We start from the raw sequence: 20,514 nt of genomic DNA on the forward strand, positions 1-20,514 counted from the left end.
ATAGGTCCCAGGCCACTTCCTTTCCCAATCCTTTCTTCCTTCACGTTCTTCTGATAGTATGATCGCCAAGGGATACTATCCCTTATACGTGACGGGCTAACATGGCTATGGATGCCGAAAGTCCAGAAATCTAATCCCTAAATCCTAAATCCTATTTTTGTGGCAAGCAACTTTGGTGTACGAGGTCGCGGATTCAGTGGGGATCATCTAACGAACAATAGTGAATTCAGATCCCACTTTAAACAACAGAGTATCGCCTTGTACAGCCTCGTTGTTGACAAAGGACCTAAATATTATTCATTTTTTCTCATTGGCATTGCTAAAGTTTCTCTGCACGGCTTTCCTTACAATAGCTTGGTTTAATTTTCGAACATAATCGGTAGTATCCCAGGAGACGGAGTATGGACAAATAGTCTACACTGAGAAAAATCCGTTATCCGAACAGCGATATATTGTACAAATATACGGAATCGGTAAGTTTACTACGGAAATCTGTACGGAGCACGTACCTACTGCCTTTTCCTGCTTAGACGTTACATCATGCCGCTGCAGGATGTCTGACATCTAACAGTCTTCCGTATATTACATACGTCCATCTGTATGTGAGATCCTTACCGTTTATATACAATGCTTTCTTTGTACGTGGAAAGTACGTGTAGATGAAACACTTACATGGAAAGTATTATAAAAAAATACGTTTTCAGTTATACGTTTTTCTTCAGAATGTTATCTATAGCCGTACGTCAAGTCCAAAAGCTACAGGATTTAAGCATGTAACCTACATTTTTAAGGACGCCTCACGATTTATTTCTCTGTGTAGCTAATAAGTTTGACACGGTTCTACGTACTTTAGTATATTTACTTACCTTTCGTCCATAGCTAAGAAGGTTCACTCTGAAAATTTACTTCCGCAACCACTATTAGCAGTAAAGATAAAACAACAGTTTTGACACAAGTAACAATAATGTAGCAAAAGTTTGGTAAGTAGCAATGTAGACAAATATTTTGTAGTACTGATTCTACCAGAACTTGCTGACAACATGAGCGTTTCTTCTGGTCTATGTGAACAAGGGACTTCCCCATTTTTTCTATTGTTCTAAGGCCGAACGAATAGTGAGACAAGTCGGGACACTTACCTTGACCTTGTTGTCGATCTGTGGTTTCTCCATGAGGCACGTGACGGCGCTGTATTCGTTCTTATTCTGCGCTTCTACATCCTCGTCGTTCATTGTTGACTGCCTCTGGGAGAAGGGGAGTAGAGGAAAGGTAGATGCCATTGACGTCATGGGACCTCCTTCATCCTCCCCCGCACTCTCTGAAAGTAATTAAAATATCATTAATAATCACATTTAATTGATTACCTAACGTTTTACATAATCTGCAACACGTATTAGCAAATTGGCAAAATTGGTAGTTATAAAGGTAAGAATATCAGCAGACCCGTTACAATCGGTGGTGCAATGCATCGGGACCCTCGGACATAGGGACTCCCCACCCACTGTTTGAAGTTCATATTGCTTTGAATACTTAAAGTACCCTGTTACCAGGCCCATATCCAAGGGGGGTCTAGGGGGGAAGGTATAACGCATTTCAATGAGCCACATTTTATCATATCTTTTAATCCTCAATAAGAGTGGAAAAAGTCTTCCCTGTGCTCACCCAACCAAGAAATGTCGTTGGAAGAAATCAGATAAGAAATTTTGCAGGTGTCTACTCAGCCGTGGACCCAACATCTCTCCTTATCTTTCGATCAGTGTTTTCCTTCTAAGATCACTATAAACATTCTCCAAGGAAGCTATTCTTTGTCACGAATTAAAAATAACAGGAAATCACTAACTAGTTTATTTTAAAATATTGATTCCATTTCACAGATAGCTAGAAATATGAAGGCACAATTATATATAAATCTCCAAAATTGAATTATAAATTAGATATTTAAAAGAAAAAATCTATGCATTGAGATTTATATACAATTCGTTTGTATGAGTTTTATACTCGTAAGCAACAAAAGCTCAATTTGATATTTCGATTCAAATTGTCTTATATGTATGACAAATACATATTCCTTCTTTGATATGTGAGACAGGATATAAGTGGGATCTGAACCACTACTCATGTTAGTATTTCCCCGTTAGCACTGTTCTATAATTATATCCGGAGGAATTGGTGCGTACATACTGTAAATAATCAAACAAAATCAAATTCCTCGTAACGAGAAACAAATGCATCAATAATGATGTGCCCAGATTAACTCTACAATCAATTAGTAAATCAAAAATTATGTTATACGAATACATGGCAGATTTTTTCACTACTGTTTCTCGATTCCAAGAGATGGCTTATTAGAGTATTTACATAACTTCCGTTTGAATATTTGAATTTTCATTATTCAAATGTAAATTTCGAGATCAGATTTTTTTTTAAAAAAATGCAATACCTATAAAAATACAGACTTAAAGAATATAAGTAGATTGTTCAAATGGAAACGTAGAACAGATTGAATAGAATACTTTACGATTTATGATATTTTAGAAAAGGAGATGCCAAAGGGCAAAAAACGCAATTTTTGAGTGTGGTCCAAGTACCACAAGTAGACTAACAGTGGCGAAGCGTACTATGAGGCTCTGAGGCCGGGCATACCCTGTTTCCTACCATATATTTTATTTATCTTTGGTTTCTTATAAAATAAAGTCAATACTTCAACATTTCGTTTTTTTCGGTAACAAAATAGTAAGTTGAAAACACTCGGAGACCCTTCCGTCTGAGCATCATCAGCTCACTACACAGGCTTACGGGCTATGCTGCTCAGGGAGCGAAGCTATTACCCTGAGGGTTGCACGCATTGCTGGGAAGGTGCGAAGGCAGGTCTCTGGGAGTTAAGTTTTAGCGTTGAAGGCATATTTCAATGCGAATATGTTATAAAATGATTTCCTTAACACAGAGTAAGAAGCTTCTGTGTACAAATATGTGTTTCTACTATTGATAATTTGTTTAATTTAGGTATATACTCTCAGGAGTTGTTCAGAGTAGCTGTTTCTTTTCCTACAGGTCCTAGACCATAATAGCTTGTAGAATATAAGTCTGATACATTAAACATATATATAAATTTAGCAAACGCTACCATATAGGATAAAATAATAATATTGGTGTGTAATTTTAGTTGTTTTCCATTTCATAGAATCAGTGGGGTATTTACGATTTGGTTTCGGGGCATTATGCTTGTTTCGGGAGGGGCTTTGCTAACTTTATTCCTGGAAATGTGGAAATTCTGCAATATATATATTAAGTAATAAAAAGTTGCGATAAAATTTCGGTGAGTACTTAAGCCCGGAAGCCACCCCTTAAATATATCACTGTACAGAATACAATATTAAATACCGTATCTTGCGTTGATTCAAATGAAGTTCCTTCTGAACATTAATATCTTTAGTGAAGTCATTATCACGTGATGCATTAATTAAATAATAATAATAATAATAATAATAATAATAATAATAATAATAATAATAATAATAATAATAATAATAATAATAATAAGACTAATTTCCGCCTACTTTTCCGTATATAAATATTCGTTCTTTCTTGTTAAATTAACAACAACAACAACAAAGAAAAGTAATATGTATACATGCACATAAATTTAACTCAAAACAGTGTTAGAAATACAGCTAAGGAAGTTCTTTAAAATAAATAGAGGTACTTTCATTTGTTTAACTCAATACGGAAAATAGAATTCTGACTATAATTTTAAATATTTTATGATACATTAATTGTTATTTATATTATTAGTTTATCGGGCCTACCCCACTTGTGGGATTACGATTCGCCACTGAAATACAAGTGGATATATGTCAACTTTCCTCTCACGAATCGAACACTAAAATTTAGTATGTGTAAAGCTTTGAATTTAAAAAAAATGTAAAAGGAAAGAAAATTTTTGAATGTAATAGTACTCAAAAATAACCACATATTGTCCTAATATTATATCTAGTTATTTATTGAAGGCACTTAGTGAAGCCAGTGAGGCCATAGGAGTTGAAGCCTAGGATCATGTGTCTCTGATGGTGTCTTCCCGTTTGGCCAATTTTCGTTTCGCCTACTGACTTAACTACCAATTTACACTATGATTTTTATCTCATCTTAGATGGCGAAACGGTATGTCCGTTTCACCAAGCGAAGAATATTTAGTCTGATGGAATTTCTAACAGGGATTTATCAAGAAGATTCGTTTCTCAGAGTGAACAACAGCACCCACAGCCGTCTGTAACAATATATGTGATTGGCTGTAATTCTAGAAGCTCTTTCGCCAATTAAACATGCATTTATGTGACTGTCGGTTAGCTTCTCCTACAACTTACGGTGTACAGTTAACGATTTTAATATAACCTAACTTTTTTTTTTTTTTTTTTTTTTTTTTTTAGGTTTAGCAAATGAGCCTATTGGTTTGGAGTATACATAATGTTATAATTAAACAATTTGCCAATGACTGTAGAGGAATAAATCGATTTTGAAGCATCATATCGTATATTTCCTTTCAGGCTTCCCAATCAACTTAGAAATCCATGCCCATTTCCTAGAGCTTAACGATTTTTTGGTGTTGATTCTTAGGAAAGCTTTGTAGGTTTATTTTAAATGTTCTACACAATATTTCACATATAAGATAACCAAGAAAGTTCTATTGCTTTTCCACTCGCCATCTTCGAACATCTATATGTTGCTTAAGATATACCTGGAAGATCAAAAATAGTCCCCATCAGTATCGACGACCTTCTGCTAACGTTCTGGAAATCCATAGATTCCACCGTGGTAGAACTTGGTGGGCCGTGAAGCGAAGAAGGTATCAAGTGCATTTTGCATCTCTACCAGGGATTTGAACTGGCGTCCTCTAAGGTGATTGTCCAAGTAATGAAACAGGTGATAATTGGACGGTGCAATGTCCGGGAAGTACGGCGGATGCAATTGTGTTTCCTACCCAAGGTGTAGAATGGTGTCCCAGGTCATCCTAGCCACGTGGGGCTTAGCGTTGTCCTATAACAGGAGGGCCCCTGGACCCCTTTGCGATTCAGAAATGCTGGCTCCAGAGTTTTGAGGTTTTCTTGAACACGGTTCAACTATTGACAATACACAGTTACATTGATGCTCTGATCACCTGGTAGAAATTCCCGATGCCGTGAGCAGTCCACCAAACAGAGGGACCATCTCCTGGTGCTGGTTTCTGCTGTTTTGGAACCGGTTCATAGGATGCTAACCAATGATGACAGCGCCATGGAGCTTCGTACAGGGCCCATTTCTCATAACATGTCAACACCCTGTCCAGAAATTGCTCCTTTCTCAGACGAGAAAGCAAAGAAAAATAGGTGTCTGCTCGCGTTGCCTTCTGGCCCGGAGTCAAATCATGTGGAATCCATTGATCCAACTTGTAGTGGTTCCAAGTTGATGAAGGTGCTGCCGAATGGTTTCACCACTCACACTGAATTGTAGTCCCAGTTCCTCACATGTCTAGCCACTGTTCACCTTAATTGCTGCCAGAAGATCTTCATTTTGCACATGTGTTGGTCTTCCGGCACCTGGTGCGTCTTCGAGTGTTTCGTCACCACTCTTAATCATGTTAAACCAGCGCTGCACTGTTCGACACCCTCACCAAGGGCCTGGCATATATTTCGCCCCGCTGCAGCATCGTTTGACTCCATACACGCCCTTATGACGCTCTGTGGAGGTCCTATGTTTACTCTGTCCTTACGCAAGTTCACGGTGTAACCATTTTGTTCTTTGCAACTAGCAAAGGCCGCATTTTGCTCTCTCTTTTGAGGTGCATACTATCTTAAATTTCCAATTCATGTTAATCTTGCTGTTTCAATACTTGCTTCTCTTCTTGCAAACTCTATCTTGATGTGTGTAAATTTAACGCGTATGAAACGTAGCACATACCACAGTTAATAAACAGACATCATTAACATTATTTGTCAATCTTTCTACGTAAAATTACTATTAGCGTAGATTTACTTTCACTACACAATATAATAGTTACTAACATTTACATTTATTTGTCATTTTGTACTGAGAAAGTTTCAGTAATATTTCTTCTAATTTGAATGTGTGATTGGTATTATGAACGAATGATTGTAATCTGAGCTAGATTTCCCTTATGTACACATTTTCCAGGTTTTTCATGGATATATATATATAGGGTGGTTTTAAATTCAATCCCTATATTTAATTTAGATTATTCTAGAAACTAGCAATAGCTCTAACTGGCGTGTAATACTGTTTACTAATGTGAGATTAACCATTTATGATTTCAGAAGTTGATCTAGTGAAAAGAGCAAAATATCTGGTGTATACAGCGTAGCAGACAGAGCTAAGATTGCCACCAGGTATGCAGTTTGGAGGTCGGTAGTGGAAGTGCAGAGATGATGCAGGCAAGAGTGAGGTAGGTATGCAACGCTTAATCCTAAGACAATAAAAAAAAAAAAAAAAAACTGTCATAAGAAATTAATGACAACTGGTAGTGTGTCCGCCCCAGAGATGGTCATTTTTCCTAACCCCCCCCACCCTCACTGTCAATTGACGCCCCTCATCTCACTCTCCATCACACTCACTGTCCATTGACGCCCTCCCCTCACCCTCCCTCACATTTATCCTCCATTGACGCCCTCACACTCACCCTTCATTGACGCCCTCACACTAACCTTCCCTCACACTCACCCTCCATTGACGCCCTCACACTCACCCTCCCTCACACTTACCCTCCATTGACGCCCTCACACTCACCCTCAATTATTTTATCGCCCTCAGCCTCCAACGCCCTCACCCTCAACTACTAAACTGAGGGTGAGGTGAGGGTGATGGAGGCCCTTATGAGGGCAAAATTAGGGAGGATGACCATCTCTGGTCCACCCCACTATACAATTCCAGTAAGAGCATGGTTTGATGACAATTTCTTGGCAGATGGATTGGCCGCAGGGGACTGACAGAATGGTCTACATGCAGGCCCGATTTAAACTCATGCGACTTCTTCACTTTGGAGTTGGGCTAAGAAACAAGTGTACAAGTTAAAACCAAGGGATATTTGACAGTCTTGAACAAAATATCCGTGAAGTGTTTGCAAATATTCCAGTAGAGATGCTAACAAGAGCCGTGGATTCTGTTCCTAAACAATTCCAGAAGTGTATGGAAAATGCGGGTGCATAGGTTGAAATGCAACTTAATAACCAAATGGTACACCCTAATAATGTATTCAAGAGAAATAAAACTGTGGTAGGTTGTTTACTTTTTGAAATATTCATTGTTACAAATAGGTACTGACCATACAACCACCCTCCATATATATCCATCCCATCCAGAAACTTAGTGCTTATGCGAAACTCTGAACATGGAAATACCAGCGCATATATAATTTAAAATATTGTTAATTTTTTCATTTTAATTATTATTCGCAGCTCATATTTCATTGTGCTAAATGGGGCCGCGGTGACTCAATTGTAGAGCGTTCACTTCTGGTGTTTGGGGTCGCGGGTTCGATCCTAGCCCCCGCCAAGTGAACTTTGTGGTGGACAAACATCGTGTGTGTGGGTTTTCTCGGAGTTCTCCCGTTTCCTCCCACTTTCTTCATTTCATTCATTACCCATCATCACCGTCTCCTTTAGCCTAACCGTCATAACCGTGGGACGTAAAACTAAAAAAGATTTTCATTGTGCTAATTAAGGAACATAACAGAGTGGAATTTTTACCTCTAATCCCTGGAGTCAGCGGAATTAGAGTTTATTGGACATTATTCTTTTTTTCTTCCCTGAGGTACACCAATCTGTGGTTTGTGACGATATGAGCGTTACAAGCTCCAGTTTGCAGGTGCTAATAGAAAAGGGGGTTAGGCCAAAGCCGTAACTAGGGGGGGCGAGCGAGATGGTTGCACCGGCCGCTGATAGCAAATAAATATTTGGTTATAGAAGTTCTTGTGTTTGTGTATGCTCCATATTTTGAGTTCTTCTGGAGTTGTGAGCTATGATTGAATAGATAGCTTCTCTAGGATTCTGTTTGTTGTGCAATTTTGTGATTTTTTTTAAACGTCTGATGAAGAGTAAACCAGTTTTGGGGAATATCAGGTACATTACACGGTGTACCATTATACCATTAGGACCCTGAGCGATACAAAGGCAATTTTGGGTAAATTTTTGGCGAGTCATGCTAGTAGAGTCCTAACCCAATCTGCCATTTTAGAAAGTAAGTATACCTACAGACCTATTATCTTTGTGTTTTATTTATTTTTTCAAACTTTATTGAAGTTCGAGATATTTTTCTAGTATTATTAATTTAAGTCCAGGGGTAAAAGTGAGGGGGAACGTGGGAGGCGTCATCCCACGACTTCTAGAAAATATCTGTGGCGTCTCCCCGCTTTCTGAAAAATTACAATGGGCAAAGATAGGCCTGGGGGACGGCTTGACGTCATGCATCCCCCTACCTTTTCAGATCCACTCTTACCCCTATTCAAGTCAATATGTTATTTTTTTTTTTCCTTTAAATGATTTTATGTTCGAGGAGCGAGTAAAGCGCGCCATAAGGCTTGATTCAAGACTATGTATGAGGAAATGGATACATTGATCTAATGATTTTAGTGAAAACCTACGGGAAGTTTTTTTTTTTAATTTTTGCTAATGTTTCGATTAAAAGCAGAGCTAACCCTCTTCGAACCTTGTTGTTTGTTATGTTGTAAAGTCGAATACATTTAAAGTATTTTGAGAACTGCATTACAATCACCCTAGCTTTCACTTAAAATATATTTAAACCTTTCTGAAACTGAAACCTGATACTTTTCAACGCATTATTTGGCACATGTAATGTTAATTCACGCAATCCACCTCTCGTTCTAGTTATCAACCTTAATATCCATAGAACGAACACACGATTACCAGAGAGATGACCATCCAGTCAAAAGACCAACGCCTAGGGCTAGAAAAAGCATGTGACCCTGCTAACTTCACCTAATAAATTTATGTGAAAGCACAGTAGGAAAGTTAAGGCAATATGTTTAATTTATTTGGTCATATTTTATTTTATGATAATGGATGTATCATCATGATTCTTTTTAGATAGCCAGTTGAAATTTTTGATCAGAGTGGAGGCTTCTGTTCACCTGGAGGCACGGGATTAAAACCCCTTAAGCCCCTCCCTTAACCCGGCCCTGGCCTGAACTAAAGTTTTCAGATGACATTAACATCGGCACTCATCTCATGATTTAGATGAATACATCTTGTGCTTTTCTACTTGAAGCATAACAGATGGTATTTACGTACAGTACATACTTCCCACCATTCTCAATGCGTATACTGAATAAAAGTGTGCATACTATTGCCAATAGGAGCCGCCTGAAAGTTACTAAATGCAAGGATATTATTTAGGGAAAGCACGGGGATCAATTGCTTCTCTGAATTTGAGAATCACATACATTTTAATAAATTATGTACTAAAATACTAATAGAAAACGTGAAACATTTATATTACTGGAGAATCTTGCTCTCCCTGGCTACTTATGAGTTATAGATTATATGTTAAAATGGTAAAATTATTCTAAAACTATGGGTACGTTCATAAAGAATGTTATCTTCCTTTCGTTCGAAAATCTAACATTTTTCTCTAATTCAAATTTAAGGTATTTACGAAACGTTTTGCTCACAACATTGACTAATGAATCGTTGTGATTTTATTGGTATATTATTGATCTAGATCTAGCACAAATACTTGAAGCACATAGACGAATACAAGAATACCCTTGAAACACTAATATTCAAATTAACCGTGCATTGAAATAAGCAACCGGAAGGCGAAATACCTAAAATCACGATTTTCCGTTACATCGTGTCACGTAAGGGAGAAAGATACAAGTAGAGTACGTAAGATAAATTATGGAACAGGATTATATATGTAAAAAGTAGTCTACTGCAAACAGAAAGAAGTCACATTTTTCCTTTATTTTCATTCATACTTTTTAAAATTTGATGGGAAAAATATTTAATTGCTGCTAAAAACAAGTAGCTACAAATAGGCAGTTGTAAGTGTATAACTAATCAAAGTTATTGCTAATATATAAACTACATTTTTACTGGCCAAATATGCTGTGCACTGACAGTAATTAGTTATAGTCACACTGTTATTCCTTCACGAAAAATATTTCACGTCGTATTTTACCTACAAATTTTCTATTTGGTAGAAACATTGCGGTAGTGAACCCGATGCAATCAATTCTTTACACCTTAATTTCTTAATATGAAAATACATCAATCAATAGATGGCAGTATGGTACATTGAACATCTCGAGCTATCAATGAAACACTGCCATCTATTGAATTAATGCTTAACTAACAGACATTGTATACGTATGTGCAAAATCTGGATATATTTATAATAACTTCATTAATTTTACAGTGCAACGACAAGCTAGAGCAAAATCTATATGAAACTATTGTGTTGTGATCAGATTTATTTATTTGCACAAAATGTCTCTAGTTAGTATGGAATTCGTGAAAATACGAGTTGCAAGATTTGATTCCAGCAAACAAATGAACAAAAAATAAACTTGTTAAATACAATATGAAATTGATTTGCGATGTTTCGTGCTAAAGACTTCTAGCTGGACAATAATATTCCATTGTCGAGTACACCTGCTGAAGTCGATAGCAGTGACGTATCTAAAGGGGTGCTTGTGCCATGGGCCAATTTTGTACTTTTACTATAACGCAAGGAAAGCAGTTTTATCAGACTAAAAATAATTTTAAAAAATCTCAGAAACTTAACGGGATAACAACGACTCACCCCAGCCTTTAGATCATTTCCATAGAGCTTCAAAGTTATATTTGAGGACATCGTAAAAGCATTTGCAGCCAAAACAGCCAGCAAAGTTAAATTTTAGTTCCACCTTTTTGTGTTTTTATTAACTTAAGTACATCGATTTAAGAGATTTGCAAAATATCCGAGTGCAATATTTGAGACAACAGTATGACTGTTTGTCATAGTTAAATATTCTTTTCTAAAGCAACAGACTGTTGATTCATTCTAAGCACATGCACATTTCGATATAATTGTAAAAATATTGTGATTTGCAATTATTATGGTATGTCGAGCACGCTACTCTCAGATTATTTGGCAATCAAATACTAATTAGTTTGGTGTTTTGTCTTATACTAAAATTAAATTAGATACTGCAATTTTGAAATTAAGCTGTACCACTGAAGAAAACAATGGAATAGGAGAATTAGTATGTGACGCCAATATGCAGTTGGGGAGGGTTTTGGTTTGGTTCTTCAGGGGGGACTCTAACGCAAGTTGTTTCTCTGGTTGACAACTAGCCTAATTGCGTCGCTAGTTTAAGTTAGTAAAGTAGGGCCGAAGATTTACTAGGCTAAAGCCGAGTACAATAGGGTAACGTAGATTAGGTTAGTTAAAATAGGTTAGGGTATGTTAGATTATGTTACTAGAGTAGGGAGGTTTAGATTATGTTACTAGAGAAGGGTAGTTTAGATTATGTTAGCGCTTATATGTTGCATTTACAAGTACTTTAATGAAGGATTCCGCAGTGCTACGTGCTCCTATATTCCTTGTAATGGTTTCATACTAGTAACCCTACATTTGTAAACATAAAATAAAACTTCCCTATACTGTATAAAAATACTCCGCCGTCCGAAAATAATATCAAATACATACAGTTATCTTTCAAATGAACTCACTCACTTTAATACGGTAATTGTACTGGTTTCAGATCAGTAACTGTACATTTGTAAATATAAAACACAGCCTGTATTAGTACCTACGTAGAGGGCCATCCGGAAAGTGGTACCCGTTTGCGCCGCATGAAGCGCTGACGACTCGGGGAGCCGCTGGGCAAGCTCAGACCGCGTCAGTGGCTTGTCTGCCTGCTTTGTGCGAGGTTGCATGACGCTAGCAGTGCCTGTGCTCGTTTATAATGATTAAACGAATTGAGAACCCCGCCAGTTGTAAAGTGAGGGCCGTGATTAAATTTCTTAATGCACGAAACGTTCGACCTTGTGAAATTCATCGCCAATTATGGAGACAATGTGATGGACGAGTCATCTGTTCGGCGCTGGTGTCGCAACTTCAACCTGGGAAGGAGGAGTACACACGACGAGGAGCGTTCAGGGAGACCATCTGTCATTACAGACGAACTGCTGAGGTCAGTAGACGAATGCGTGAGGAACAATCGGCGCGTCAGAATTGATGAACTCTGTGAACATTTTCGTAATGTGTCTCGAACAATTGTTTATGAAATTGTCAAAGACCATCTGCATTATTGTCAGCGTATCTCAATACGCTGGCGGCGAAGGACTATGACGCTGGAATACAAAAACTCGTCACACGTATGACAAATGCCTCAATTTGCTTGGTGATTATGTGGAGAAGTAGTGTAAAGTATGCTCTTTCCAATAAAAATGTGTATATTTGTTAATATGTACTACTGTGTCTTTATTTATTGCACAAACGGGTACCACTTTCCGGATGGCCCTCGTAGAAATACACTATCGTCGGAGATTAATATATGTAATACAATCACTCATTACTTATTTTATTATTTCTTCACATGTACTCACTAATTATAACCATAGAGCTATTAGTTTTATGACAAACTATTCTTAAGTTGCGTCCGATCATGCTGGGTTTAATATGTTGAGGGTAATAATTTACATCTACTTGGTTAAATTGATTGCTTTGGTATTTCGATTACACATAAGTTAAGCGAACATAACCTCTTCACCGTCTTTCTACATAATTTTCTACTTAAGCACAATGAGAAATATTCATTTTAACAGCATCCTGTGATCGGCTACGAAAATTTGATGCTGTATAATTATGTGCAACGTACATGATCTCGAACAATAAATATAACAAAACCTGTTCTTTAGTTATAGTGCGGTTGTAAGGGTGACATTTAAGTTTCATTCATAAAACCAAACGATTAACTTCCATAGGTATATAGATAAACTGAATGCATCATTAGGCGAAAAAGCATCACGGATAAGTAAGAAAATCCTCTTAGAAACCTTATATGTCATTAGTATGACGAAAAGCCACTAAGTATCTTGTTTGTTTGATGAAACGTGGTTGCGTCATTAGGCGAAAAAAAGCATCAGGAATAAGTAAGAAAATCCTTTTAGAAACCTTATATGTCATTAGTATGACGAAAAGCCACTAAGTATCTTGTTTGTTTGATGAAACGTGGTTGCGTCATTAGGCGAAAAAAAGCATCAGGAATAAGTAAGAAAATCCTTTTAGAAACCTTATCCCTCATTAGTATGACGAAAAGCCACTAAGTATCTTGTTTGTTTGATGAAACGTGGTTGCGTCATTAGGCGAAAAAAAGCATCAGGAATAAGTAAGAAAATCCTTTTAGAAACCTTATCCCTCATTAGTATGACGAATAGCCACTAAGTATCTTGGTTGTTTGATGAAACGTAGATGCGTCGTTAGGCGAAAAAAAACATCAGGAATAAGTAAGAAAATCCTTTTAGAAACCTTATCCCTCATTAGTATGACGAAAAGCCACTAAGTATCTTGGTTGTTTGATGAAACGTAGACGCGTCGTTAGGCGAAAAAAAACATCAGGAATAAGTAAGAAAATCCTTTTAGAAACCTTATCCCTCATTAGTATGACGAAAAGCCACTAAGTATCTTGTTTGTTTGATGAAACGTGGTTGCGTCATTAGGCGAAAAAAAGCATCAGGAATAAGTAAGAAAATCCTTTTAGAAACCTTATATGTCATTAGTATGACGAAAAGCCACTAAGTATCTTGTTTGTTTGATGAAACGTAGATGCGTCGTTAGGCGAAAAAAAACATCAGGAATAAGTAAGAAAATCCTTTTAGAAACCTTATCCCTCATTAGTATGACGAAAAGCCACTAAGTATCTTGTTTGTTTGATGAAACGTGGTTGCGTCATTAGGCGAAAAAAGCATCAGGAATAAGTAAGAAAATCCTTTTAGAAACCTTATCCCTCATTAGTATGACGAAAAGCCACTAAGTATCTTGTTTGTTTGATGAAACGTAGATGCGTCGTTAGGCGAAAAAAACATCAGGAATAAGTAAGAAAATCCTTTTAGAAACCTTATCCCTCATTAGTATGACGAAAAGCCACTAAGTATCTTGTTTGTTTGATGAAACGTGGTTGCGTCATTAGGCGAAAAAAAAAGCATCAGGAATAAGTAAGAAAATCCTTTTAGAAACCTTATCCCTCATTAGTATGACGAAAAGCCACTAAGTATCTTGTTTGTTTGATGAAACGTAGATGCGTCGTTAGGCGAAAAAAACATCAGGAATAAGTAAGAAAATCCTTTTAGAAACCTTATCTGTCATTAGTATGACGAAAAGCCACTAAGTATCTTGTTTGTTTGATGAAACGTGGTTGCGTCATTAGGCGAAAAAAAAACATCAGGAATAAGTAAGAAAATCCTTTTAGAAACCTTATCCCTCATTAGTATGACGAAAAGCCACTAAGTATCTTGTTTGTTTGATAAACGTGGTACAAGTTATCATCTGCTGTACTTACTGAATATGGAAAAGGTCGATCCCACTTCTTTCGATATTTCCACAAAATTCTCTTAATGAACAAATCAATACCCTGGAAGACTACAGACAGATCTTTGATGAACAGGCTTATAGGAAGTTCTACAGAGGACGTTCAAGAAGTGTTGTACAGATGGGTATACTATTTTTGTTGGTTACAATATGTTGATGAAATTTTACGTTAACATACTTTGATCCTTTGTCTTCAAAATGATAATTACTGTTGCTTTCTGTTGTTCGTAGGTAAACCACAATGAACACTGAAGTAGACATCAGGACCCGGCAACGGTCGGTGATGGAATTCCTGTTCAAAACCTTTGATGAATGAGCCACAACAATTCATATAAATGGGGAACACACATTAGACCGCGCTACTATCTACCGTTGGTTGCAGCAGTTAAAAACCCTAGATTTTCCAGATCAGGTCATATAATTATGGTCTCCTTTTCCTGGGATCAGTGCGATGTCATTTGAATAATAGATTTCTTGGAACACCGTTCCACAAATAACATGGAGCGTCATTGTTTGTCACCGGATAAGGTACGACGTGCTCTCCAGACTAAGAGATAGGAACTGCAAGGTAAGGCCACCAAACTTCATTATGACAATGCTAAGCCCCACAGAGCCATGACAGCATAGCAGCAAATCACGAAAATGGGATGGGAAGTCGTCCTTCAACCTCCATATATCCCTGTCTTGGCTCCATGAGATTTCTTCCTGTTTGGTCGTCCGAAGGCCCACCTGCTAGGAAAATCATTCAACAGTGACTGTGATAAGTTTCATATCTTGTGTGAAACAATGGTGTAAAAAAAAAAAAAAAAAAAAAATCAGCCATCTGAATTTTACCAAAGTGCGTTCAAGGCATGGAAAGAAAGTAGGACAATATGCATTAGAGCAGATGGATGGTGCGTTGAAAGACGTTGTCTTGTAGCCAAAAGATCAAAGTATGCTCACCTAAACTTTCATCATAGTCTAACTAATAACAATATTATATACATTGGTGCACACTTTATTGAACACCTCTTGTAATTTTGAAGTTGCCTTAGCCCTTAATATACTTAGCGACTTCATCAAAGGACCCTAGAATGACATTTTTGGTAGTGACGTGACATTCATTTTCTTTTTTTTTTTAAATTTTAAGCATCAGCTTAAGATTTAAAAAATAATAGATTTACGGAAAAAAGTTTCAAATAAACTTTTAAAAAATAAAATCACGCTTGGGTTCCGGCAGGATCCTGTTTGGTATACTAGTTAACAAATTCGGATTCTAGTTTTTTTTTTTTTAACATATCTTGGATGTTGTAAAGCGTTGAACAACACAAGTAAACTACGGTAATCTCCAAATGATATAAATTCAGTTCTAAAACTCGACGTAGTACATCTAAAGCTTCTGGTTACAATAGAAAGATAAAATCAAAGATAGAATGTGTTCCTCTTACTCTATATTGATATGAAAATGTATTATTAGAAAATTCTTATTGGTTTTGCTCCATAGAGATTAATGTTGAAACTGGGATTAGAAGTAGGTTTCAACCACTTCCAGCTATAGTAGAAGCACCAGATGAACATAGTACTTTTTTCTGTAGACGCTGAATTGATCCCGAAAAAATTGTTCGTTACTATTTGTTACCGATTCTGTTCTGATGGGTGTCTCAAAATTCACATAAAATGTAATTTTCATAACAAACATAGGTTTATAATTGAAAGTTGTATTTTTTTTATTTGTTAATAAAGTAGGCAGTACCTAGATATATAGTTACGTATGAAATATCATATCCGGTAAATGTCCTCCATGCCTTTGCTGGCACATACGCACTCTTTTCTTGAAATTTTTCATGACCGTTTTGCATAAATTTGGCTGTTTTTTGTGCCTGGCCAGCCGCATTTTCGAAGATGAATTATCTGATGATGTTTCTAGCCTAATTTTGTCGATTAACAAAGCCATCAAAATCAAAGTTAATCTCATCACTGAAGACGATTTTGTTCGAAAAATCAGTATCCACTTGTTCCAAAATCCATTCAACGAACCCTCTTCGCTGTGAATAATCAGTAGGCTGCAGTTCCTGAGTCAATTGAACTTGGTAAGCAAGAAGATGCAAAATCTTTCGTGGCAATACGCTGTAGAGAGTTTCTTAAAATATTCACTTCTTGATCACGGTGCCAAATTGATGTTCCTGGACTATCAGCAACACTCTCACGAACTGCTTTGATGTTTTGTGTTGATACGACTTGTTGAAGGACGGCCAGAGTGTTTAAGATCGCACATTGATCCAATGTCTCTAATTTTTAAAAATTAATCTCTTCACAATTATGAAGTTAAATTAGTGTTCCGACCATATTGTGTACGAAAATTACGGACTGTAGCTGTCAAACCTTCATTATTTTTAACATATTGTTCAACGGTGAAAATGCACTGTTCTTTCGTGTAGCGCTCCATTTTAAATAACCCTGAACTCTAGACTGGTTCGCTGTCTTTTTTCGTTAACAACGTCTTACCACAAAAATGGCGCTAAATTCCAATTTTGTGTTAGTTTTGGGACACCCACGATAACAATCAACGTTGTATCCAATAATTACTAATTTCTAACACGTCCGTTTCAGTTGTAGTTTTCTTAGCTTTTATTTTATTTTGGATACATGTCTTCTGCGGTAGCAAGCTTTCACCTAAGCCCGGAGATAGTCTTAATCTTAAATTTTATATCGAGTCATGACTCACTAAGCTTACGAAACATTAGAAAATAAGGAACTACGTTTACTTGTAAATAATCGTATGTATTACGTAACGAATGAATTTATTACGAAAAGCTGGGGCAGATTTCTTTCCTTTCTCTCTTCCTAAGCTACAAAATTTGTTCTGGAGCTTCTGAAACCAGGACTCGACAAAGTTTTCAAACTGCACGTGGCTTTACGTGATGTTCACGAGTATATAGGTTATCTACTTCACTAAATATCATAATCCTAATTCTAATTATATATAAAAAAAACTACACGAACTGACATAAAATAACGGGTACTTCCAGTTGACGTGGAAAGTTGATATTTGTCATGTTGTACCTTTTCGGGACTAATCGACAGGAAAATTGGCAAAAATGAATATATTTAATTTTTACGGGGTCAAATGGGGGGATGAGCAAATTCTCCATATTATTTATAGGGGCATTTATTTGTACCTATAATCTCGTATTTTTGATATTTGGAATTGGAATAAAATTTTGAAACTCGATATGGTTGTACGTTTTTTTTAGCGTTACCTACGTAAATCACCAAAAATAAAAATTTCTAACTTTAGAGTGGTTTTATACGAAACTCAAAAATCTTTCCCATGTTATTTATATGGACATCTACACCCCAAAATGTTTAGACACTTCCGGCAGGATCAGAGTAATGAAATTTGGCATGATTGTAGTGTTCTGGTACTAACTCAGAGGGAAATTTCCGAATCTGAATAGTTTTGTTTTTAAAGGGATCTAAGGTGGAGATTAAGAAATTTCCACATTATTTAAATGAGCGTTTTCTTGGGACACAAAATCTTATCTTTTAGATAGTTGAAATAGGAGAAGAAACTTGAAATTCTGTAGAATTGAGGGTTTAATAGGTACAAGGCTGTAGGTCGAGGAAACGTGGGGGCCTGAGAGCGGAGCCCCCAGCTAGCCGAAGGCTTTTCCTGCTGTAAAATCTTAGGTAATTTCGAAGATGGCACACAGCGATACTCACAAAATAAATGACGTTAGATCTATGCATATTGTTATTATGAACACAAGTTCAACACACTATGTTTAACAATCTTAGTTTTAAACTAGGCTATAGCAGGCATAGACTGTTATTTTTCATAAGTGAAACAGTGTTCATCTTTCAATTATAACCGGCGATACAGTGGGAGATCGGGATGATTTACAAAGGGAAAGGTAAAGAGTAGTAGTTCGTCATTACTTCGTCATCACAATATTTACGTGCCCTTAAACAAGACTCTATCAGAATCGGAGCTGAACAACATCTATAGCATGAGAATGGAATTCTCAATACATTGGTCTCAGTCTCGCAAAACATCAGCAAATTAAAACTTAGAAGGGGGCACCATGGCATACTGCACTGAGAAAAAATGTATGTGGCATATGTAAAATTGTATGTTACATTTGTAAATCCTGTACTATTTTGGACTTAACGTACAGCAAACGTATAACAGAAAACGCATGTTTTTAATACTTTCTGTATAAGTGTTCCATCCGTACGCACTTTCCGTATGAAACAGTATAGGCGGTCAGGATCTCAGTTACAAATGAACGTATATAACAAATAGCTGACGAAGGTAACATAAGTATATGCATGTGATATACGGAAAACTGTTAGATGTCAGACATTCTACAACGGCATGATTTAACATATAGGGGCAGTGCTTATGTAGCACACGGATAACGTATGTTCCGTACTGATTTCCGTAGTAAGCAAGATGATTCCGTATATTTGTACAATATACCGCTGTCCGGAGAACGGATTTTTCTGTGTGGTAGAACGCTTATCTCTGGTGCGTGGAGTCCCTCATTCGATCCCATCCCAGGTAAGTTTGAGGTGGATAACATCGTGTCTGCGGGTTTTTTTTCGGGCTAGTCACCTTTTCTCCCACTTTTTCATTCCATCAATTCTTTCATCATCGCACACTAGCCTTAATCATCATAGCCCTTAGCCTAAAAAGGGCATAATCATGGGACGTTAAACTTAAGTATTTCATTTCATTAGAACCTAGAATTACAGTAGGCCTAAATCTCTTTATTTGAACACAGTAGAGGAGTTTGGATGAAGGTTACTTTTCTTTTTTGACGCGTTAAATCGATCCCAAACCACTGCGTGGAGCTATCTATTCTATAAGCGGCAATGGTTAATGTCTTCCACTTCCGGTTTGAATACAGGGTGAACGGATGAGATGACACGTATTCTTTTGTTATATATCCCCTGCTATGCACCGTCCGTGTCTTGGCCGCGAACATTCAGACATACCATTGCCGTGGCGTGCCGTTGCTGTTTTCTTCACTATTTCCCAAGATGAATTGCAAAGACGAAGACATTGTTCTTGTGCTTCGTGTCGCTTCGTGTACTCCGAAGAAAGCCGAAGGATTGTGGCTGACGAGCTACGACCGGACTGGTTTCTCTTCAAGGCGACCTGACAGGACACGGACATATTGAATAATACACGGTTAATGTCGATGAAAAAAAAAGTGCTAGACAAAACTTAAATTTTCATGATATTTAATCAAAAACTAAGTAACGCTATTTTCAATATTTCATTTTTTCTATGCAAAGTCGAAAAATAAAATTAATTATCATATGTATAACAATTTATTTACCTATCAAATTTTAAATTCATTCTACTAATTGCCACTTTTTTTAATTATCACAACTGTAATATTTTATTCATTATACTGTACTATAACATAAACATAGACATGCATACTCATTAATATTCAACGAATCAGAATGCGTTGGGAAAGAATACATTATATACTACTCTGCATATAACATCTTTATGACCTTATTATATCAAGCGAATGATTAATATGTAAATAGCAAAGATAGTAAATTTGAATCGTATAGAACACCAGAATGAATTACTAATTTTGAAGTCTGTATATTTTTGTAGCGTACGTTCAGGAAGATGTGACGATAGAAACACGTGTGATATGTGAAAAATTAAAAGTCACAAGTTTGATAAGAAGAATATCAAAATATATGAACTCAAATGCTTTACTGAAATCTTTATAAATTGTTTTTTTAGTTATTTGTATTACCACTTTCTGTTTCTAGGAAGTGAGTGAACTCAACAAGATTAGTTACGGTTGATTTTTCTGGGTAGAAAGCTCTGCTGACTTGACTGTGAAATGATTGGATAAAGGTGTGAAGATACATTTTTTTCTGAATAATAATTTCAAATATCTTGGCGGGTGCAGGGATTATTGT

The 20,514-nt window shown here is 36.7% G+C and overlaps 1 protein-coding gene across 1 annotated transcript in view; it reads right to left on the reverse strand.

Moving 5' to 3' along the window:
* Positions 1-20,514, reverse strand: part of Trpgamma (Transient receptor potential cation channel gamma) — a 1,754,629-nt gene that overhangs the window by 752,712 nt on the left and 981,403 nt on the right. Inside the window, exon 3 of the mRNA XM_081752586.1 lies at positions 1,137-1,315. Coding sequence (XP_081608712.1) covers positions 1,137-1,286 — 150 coding nt within the window. The 5' untranslated portion in view covers positions 1,287-1,315. The remainder of the gene's footprint in view (positions 1-1,136; positions 1,316-20,514) is intronic.

This window comes from Thermobia domestica, chromosome 3 (genome assembly GCF_964235325.1).
Source record: "Thermobia domestica chromosome 3, izTheDome1.hap1.1, whole genome shotgun sequence".
In the NCBI taxonomy this organism is placed as follows: Eukaryota; Metazoa; Arthropoda; class Insecta; order Zygentoma; family Lepismatidae; genus Thermobia; species Thermobia domestica.